The sequence below is a fragment of the Pecten maximus genome, chromosome 4 (assembly GCF_902652985.1).
Source record: "Pecten maximus chromosome 4, xPecMax1.1, whole genome shotgun sequence".
NCBI lineage: Eukaryota > Metazoa > Mollusca > Bivalvia > Pectinida > Pectinidae > Pecten > Pecten maximus.
The window spans coordinates 20,930,794-20,938,730 of record NC_047018.1 but is presented as its reverse complement, the minus strand read 5'-3'; the positions used below and the strand labels follow the sequence as shown (position 1 = coordinate 20,938,730).

Genomic DNA, 7,937 nt, shown 5'->3' with positions numbered 1-7,937 from the left:
CAAGACCCTTTCATCTATAAAGAGTGTTTGACTCCGCCATATCTGAGAGTAGAGAAGAAGATTTTTGAAGTTTTAGTCAATTTGACCCTTTTTGGCCCCACCCCTCAGGACCCTGGGGGGTGGGGACCATATAATTCACAATTTTGGTTGACCTTCAGCCATAGAAACTTTCTGCCAAATTTCATTGAATTTTGTTAAGTGGTTTTGGAGAAGAAGTCGAAAATGTAAAAAGTTTACGGACGCACGACGGACGACGACGGACAAAAGGCGATTAGAATAGGTCACTTGAGACTTCGTCTCAGGTGACCTAAAAATATGGAAAACTATGTATTAATTTGGTGTTTCCTTACAAAAAACATGAATTCATTATATCTAGACAGTGGATGAGGCTTACAATATTAAAGCAGAGAGGTTGTCATCATCACTTATACTACTGTAAAACATAATGGCAAATTTACACCTAAAGACAGGACTTGTGACCACAGATTATTGTGTGACCATATAACTAGAATCTTTTTTAGAGATCAGAGAGATCAGTGGTTGTTTGGACAGTTCTTTGCATTGATAAATTTTTTAAACATACATGTATTTTGAAAACAATTCTGTTCTTCAAATATTACAGGCAAACACAAGCCAACATTATAGCACAATGAACACAAGAAAGGCTAGAAATTGCTTCCTGCAAATTCACCAACACCTAAGGAATATATCATACACTATTATGAATCAAACACTCTTTACTGGATGGTCATTCACACACATAACAAACAACAAGTTTATACATTGAAACTGAGCAGTTATTTAAAGTGACATTTCAACATAAAGTTTGATGTAGAAAATAACTTATAACAATGCATTTGTCTGGTTGAGGCTTTTACATACTGGCAGCAGGGAAACTCATATGAAGGTTTATCAGCAAAGGATTTTGAAAAAAAAAAATAAAAAAAAATGAAAATTCTATTTGATCAACACAAAAAAGTGACAGGTCTCTATGCACTAGAGTGAAACAAAGCCTGTTTGGTCAGCACCCGGCGGGTAAGTGTGCGTTACACGACTGGAATAAAGGTTACTGGTATGAAGCAGGCCCATTTTACCTCACCTTTGTTTAAGTATTGTTTGCTGTTTCATGCATCAAATATATAATTTCATGTTAAGATTAATTTTTCCTTATTAATCTATATGACATTAAAAGGTTTCTAACAACCTGACGTCAAAGTGTCACTTCGAAATTCAAAAGACATTGATCATAACAATGTAGGTATTCTGACAGCTGTTTGGCAAAAAATATAAAATCACATTATTTTCTCTCTCACACAAAACGACGCCAAATTAAACACATGCATAAACAATTTTAACATCTTCCACTAATCAAAAATATGATTAACGTATCAAGTACATACATCAAATACATTTAAAATTTCACAACAGATCATTTTTCTGTATTCAAAATTAAAATTTTGAATTTTTCAATTATTGGTACTCATATTGGGAATGGGTTTACTGTAAATGTTATTTCCAAAGGTTTCATCTTTACAATGTTTGAAAGGTATGATAAAATCTTAGAAAATGTATGTGCCTTAAACTAAATAGAGAAAAGTTTGAAACTCTCCATAATTTTCTTAAAAAAAACCACTTTTTTAATCCAATCACAATGTTACGTAAAACTGCAAAACACTTAATCATAGAAAAAACGACCTTTACAGTAATGAAGCACCTAAATCATTAACATACTGTACAAATTCTTTACAGTATAATTAACTAGAAATATACATCAAAATCACCAATATTCACATACACTGTACTGCGACCTGTACAAGTAAATTATCACCATGACAACTTGGCAATGTACATTACAACATGATGAAGAGTTTCCTTTAACATCAATACTTCTGTACCTACTTATAATATACAGACTTTTGTTCTGTGATGTAGAATTTTATCAATCGTGATGAAGTATGTATGGTATGTAGTATATACTGTCTACACATTCACTTTTCATACTTTGGGTTGTGGATGAGTATTTGACCAATGAAAAAACTTCAACAATGGTCAAATTGATTCCACTAACCAAACATAATATTATTCAATAACAAATCACTTGAGAACATGGAATGGCTTCACAAAACTAATTTAAGAATTCCTATGCAATACCATTTTCCTCATTAGCATATGCTCTTTCCAGAATCAATACATCACAATTAAAACCAAGTGCCTTTCTTTCCAAAATTAATACCGTTGAAACAAATGCTTAAGATATGCATTCTTCTTCCTGAAGCTGCATCTATCCTCATCAATGATTGGTCATCCAACAATGTGTATGTAAGCCGGTGCTATTGATTGGCCGATTCACAAGCATCTATCCAGTCACTGTAAACATCAATCGCTTCTGAAAGGTCTGTGTAATATGTTAAGTAAAATATAAATTTCTCATAGATTCTGTGACGTGTTTCCCTCATTTGATTGTTAAAAAAATCTTATTTTCTTCATAATTACATATACATGGATTTTAAGACACAAATTACATGACTTGATCAATACATACATACACTGCACTCCCAACAATGCTACAGGATAACATGTCAGAACCAAAAATTAGCCAGACCTTTAGCTAGCTGAAGTAACATACACTGCATGCGCGCACCTGTCTGTCATATCATTTTAATAGTATTTATACAATCAAGAAATAATGGACAATGTATTCATAAGATCAACACTGTGAAAAAGGTTTGGTTTGGTTTTGTATTGTTAAACATCTTTTCAACAGCTAGACTAAGGTCATATAAGGACAGCCTCCCTTGTGTACAAGATGCATGCCTGTAATGTATGTATGTGTTTAGGGAGACTGCAGTATGTTTGTGTTTGTTTCCTTGTGAAAACATGTAACTGACGTCAACTTTATAGTGCTACCTCACTGAAGCATACTGCTGAAGACAACCAGCAGGATACCCCACCTAATCACCTTATACTGACAAAGGTAAACCAGTTGTGCCACTCCTGATATGCTGAGCACTAAGCAGGAGTAGCAACTACCATTTTATAGACTCTGGTATGTCTCCGCCAGGGGACAGAACCCAAAGCCTTCCGGTGAAAAAGGATACAGTTGATATTTGTCTGGAAGTCCTCTAGGCATACATTACATGTGACAAAGCCAGTGTTTCTCTCTCGGTCCCTGGAAAATGTACTTATAAAGTTAACGAATGAATATAATTATATTAAAAGGAAGAAAACTAAAGAAAGATAACTACTAAGAGAAATGATTATCAGAAGGAAGAAAAAGACAATGAAAATTGATCATCAGTAGGAAGAACAAGAGGCCCATGGGCCTTAACGGTCACCTGATTTTTGAAATATTTCAATAAATTTGAACGAAAGAATGAATTTAAAAACAAATAAAACAAATGATAGTCAAAAATGTGATTTCCCTATAACTATAGTAAAGTTTATCCCCTCCCATGGGCCAAACGCGAGACCCCAGGGCTAGGAAATTCACAATTATGGTAAAGCACCTTAAGACCCTTCGATCTGTGAAGAGTATTTAATTCTACCTTAAATGGGCTGTAAGAAGAAGATTTTTGAAATTTCTGTTAATTTGACCCTTTTTGACCCCTCCCATCAGCCCCTGGGGGTCAGTCAGGGCCAACATGTACATACCATCAAACTGTCATCCAAAGCTGATAATATTAACGAAGTTAGAATGAATTCCAATACAAATTCAACAAATAATAGTCAAAAATGTGATTTCCCTATATAAACTATAGTAAAGTTTACCCCCTCCCCAGGGGCAAACATGAGACCCCAGGGTCATGAAATTCACAATTTTGGTAAAGCACCTTAAGATCCTTCCATCTATGAAGAGTATTTGATTCTACCATATCTGAGAGTAGAGAAGAAGATTTTTGAAATTTTTGTAAATTTTACCCTTTTTGGCCCCGCCCACCAGCCCCTGGGGGTCAACTAAGGCCAACATGTACATACCATCAAACTGTCATCTCATGCTGATAATTTGAACCAAGTTAGAATGAATTCCAATACAAATCCAACAAATAATAGTCAAAAATGTGATTTCCCTATATAAACTATAGTAAAGTTTACCCCCTCCCCAGGGGCAAACGTGAGACCCCAGGGTCATGAAATTCACAATTTTGGTAAAGCACCTTAAGACCCTTCCATCTATGTAGAGTATTTGATTCTACCATATCTGAGAGTAGAGAAGAAGATTTTTGGAATTTTTGTCAATTTGACCCTTTTTGGACCCGCCCACCAGCCCCTGGGGGTCAACTAGGGCCAACATGTACATACCATCAAACTGTCATCTCATGCTGATAATTTGAACCAAGTTAGAATGAATTCCAATACAAATCCAACAAATAATAGTCAAAAATGTGATTTCCCTATATAAACTATAGTAAAGTTTACCCCCTCCCCAGGGACAAACGTGAGACCCCAGGGTCATGAAATTCACAATTTTGGTAAGGCACCTTAAGACCCTTCCATTTATGTAGAGTATTTGATTCTACCATATCTGAGAGTAGAGAAGAAGATTTTTGAAATTTTTGTCAATTTGACCCTTTTTGGCCCCGCCCACCAGCCCCTGGGGGTCAACTAGGGCCAACATGTACATACCATCAAAGTGTCTTCCCATGCTGATAATTTGATACAAGTTAGAATGAATTCCAATACAAATCCAACAAATAATAGTCAAAAATGTGATTTCCCTATATAAACTATAGCAAAGTTTACCCCCTCCCCAGGGGCAAATGTGAGACCCCAGGGTCATGAAATTCACAATTTTGGTAAAGCACCTTAAGACCCTTTCATCTATGAAGAGTGTTTGATTCCACCTTATCTGAGAGTAGAGAAGAAGATTTTTGAAGTTTTAGTCAATTTGATCCTTTTTGGCCCCGCCCCTCAGGCCCCTGGGGGGTGGGGACCATATAATTCACAATTTTGTTCACCCTCAGCCATGGAAGCTTCCTGTAAAATTTCATTGAATTTGGTTCAGCAGTTTTTAAGAAGAAGTTGAAAATGTAAATTGTTTACGACGCACGACGGACGACGCCGGACAAAAGGCGATTGCAATAGGTCAACTGAGACTTCGTCTCAGGTGACCTAAAAAACAAGGAAAATTGGTCATCAGAAGGGAGACAACTACACTCTACAAGGAAGATTGATCAAACACAATGTGTATATCAATTGCTGTTTTTAAATTGACAATATTTTCTGGGTACAAGTGTGGATTTTCATTAGTTTTTTATATTTGTATTATGTGTTCTTTCAAGGAGGTTATTCTATGTAAAGATAATCTATATACTACTGCAAAAGTTATACAATGACCATTCTTAGTATTTCTTACAATGGAGTTCACTTATGCCAATGTTTCTTGAATTATATATTGACCCTTCAGATTTCAAGGAAATTGTTAATTGTCTAGGGTCAACAGAAAGTCCTCTTACAGATAGTTGAGAATATCAGTGGACAAGTGGTACAGAGGACAGCAAATTCTCCTTTTATCAGAAGGAAGTGAAAAAGTATGTTTTTTTCCTGGAGATTTACATTCCCCTTCATGCATCTGTCTGAGCAAGAACCTAGTGTATTAATTGAAATAAACATTTCCATAATTTGTTGTTAGATTAATGATTATAAGCTTAATTTCACTTTAGTAACCCTAACAAGAGAATGTATAGGTTTGATGTACATAGTGTACTTACAGTTTGACCTCACATGACTTTTCGTGGTTACAGAATGGACAGTTAAACAATGTTGCTAGCGGTTCTATTGCCTTCCTCTTTGGGGGAGGTTTGTTTGCCTTCTTCCTTCGTCCCATTATTGATGTTCAAAATTGTCTTTGGTTTACTTTCTGAAAGAAATGTACCTTATATTTATTAACACATTGTACTTTCAACTAAATACATGTATGTTGATCTCCTGGTCTGATGACATAAGTTTGTGTATATTTCTTTGACTAGAATAGAATTTTTTCAGATGATATCAGGATACAATAAGATCTGTGTAACTTTTTGGATTGTAAATTTCATTCAAGCATAATGCTGCATTGACTGCGCCTTTGAACAAATAGTAACCAAATCGCAAACTTACATTCTATAACAGTTTGATGAAATCACAACACATTGAAACTCAGTAGTGCAAATTTTCTAGTCATCATATGCAGGCACCTTACAGGTCAATAACTGCTTGCAACTAGTGAAATTAAGGTGCCATGGCCATTAAAATAGACACCACTTTGAGCCCTGTTGTATGTATATTTTAAAGGAAGACTGTTGCTGGCTGGCAAAACTATGCAAATATATTCTGCTTGGATTTTGAGAGCTGAAGATGCAAGCAGTTTATCTCGGGCTGTCAAGAGATTTTTTGAAATTTGTGTGTTGCACCAGAATGCCTAGTAAAGTTAAGTTTTGCACATCATTTTGGGAATGATTGGAAACAACCATGGCCACAAATTGCTTTGTCAACAATGGACATTTTTTTTATTAAATATAACATTTTGGTACCAAGGCAATTGGATTCAAAATATTGATACTGAGTATATTGATGACCATATATAACAATCAATTCTTGAAAGAGTGGATCATAATGTCAAATCATTAGTTAATCAATAATACCCCATCATTGTCATAGGGAATGCTAAATAATGAAATACAAAGTTATCTCCCAAAACCAAGACTATCTCAACCTTCTGATAGAGTTTCCAACCTGAATGTTCATAAGCGTTGCTCTCTGGCCATCACCAGACATGTATTTATACATTTATTTGAGCAAGAGCTATGGTCACTATCAGCATGATCCACGTCATTGGTTGTTATGATAATGGCATAAAATTAAAATGTCACTGTGCATTTTCTGTAAAATCAAATAAGATGGGGTCCTGGCAAATTACAATTGTGTCATGGAAATTCTTTGAAAAAGTTGGAAATACAAACAATATTTACCAAAATGAAAAAATGTGAAAGACTTTTGGCACGTCACTGTATAATATATTCTGTCATATGTGTACATGTTGTATATAACCATTTATCCATGTTACAATATTTCCTATTTTCAGACTAACGGGCCTTCTGACTATCGGACCTTTGGACTATTGAATTGTATGACTAACCAGCCTTCGGACTGTAGGGCATTTGGCATATAAGGCGGTCTGCAGGTACCAACGATAACTCGCGCTTTGAGTCATGTATACCTTTTTAGGCTGAAGTATTCTGATTTTTATTTAGTTATATATAGCTATTAAAGTGGAAAACCATTAAAATAGTGAAGTCAGAGTCCCCAACCTTTTGCACTTGACGATTTCTCTCTCCTGTTACAAATTACATGGTGTACGTCCGCTCTCAAGTTACAATTTTGTTTACATATGAAAGTTAGTGAGATTTTCAAAAGACAATAAATTATATATCATAATGGAATTGTCAACTGCCACATCCGAATTTATGTTTGTCGAAATATAAGCTCCTTCGAGCTTATGTTAAATGTTGTGTATATTCGACGTTTCTTGTATCTTGTGTTTTGATCCGTCGAAACTGGTCACTTGAAACGTGGCCAAAGATGCATTCCGTATGGGTTGGCGTCTGTACACATATAGCAGTTAAATTGTAATAAGACTTAGGTTAGATATGAAACGTAAACCAAATTTCAGAAAACAGATATATTATCATGTCGTAAAAATAAGAAAACATTATTACTCTAGTTAGTGACCTGCTCGTGCAATCCCCTTGCTCTCGTGTTGATACCGGAAATGAGGTTTTACCGCGTAAGAAGGTAATTACAATCGATAAAAATGATGAAGATTTAAAATATTAGCATTTGCCTTAAAGTATGAACACAGAATTATTTCCGAAATATGATAGTTATGTTTTTCGATAACAGGGAATAACAATGGAATATGTTACTGCCCAGGGTTATTTTTGATTGTCAGGAAAACTTAT

General features: G+C 35.1%; 1 protein-coding gene across 2 annotated transcripts; it reads right to left on the bottom strand.

Moving 5' to 3' along the window:
• Positions 1-722: 722 nt before the first annotated feature.
• Positions 723-7,760, bottom strand: LOC117325473 (transcription elongation factor 1 homolog). Of its 2 annotated transcripts, none has more exons than XM_033881693.1 (4): positions 7,695-7,760; positions 5,709-5,857; positions 3,099-3,169; positions 723-2,395 (listed from the first exon to the last, which is right to left on the bottom strand). In XM_033881693.1, exons 2-4 carry the CDS (start codon positions 5,822-5,824, stop codon positions 2,331-2,333), a joined length of 252 nt encoding a protein of 83 aa, XP_033737584.1. In that variant the 5' UTR covers positions 5,825-5,857; positions 7,695-7,760; the 3' UTR covers positions 723-2,330. The 2 variants fall into 2 exon arrangements, with proteins under 2 accessions (XP_033737584.1, XP_033737585.1); XM_033881694.1 differs by having other exon boundaries at positions 7,708-7,737.
• Positions 7,761-7,937: the final 177 nt, after the last annotated feature.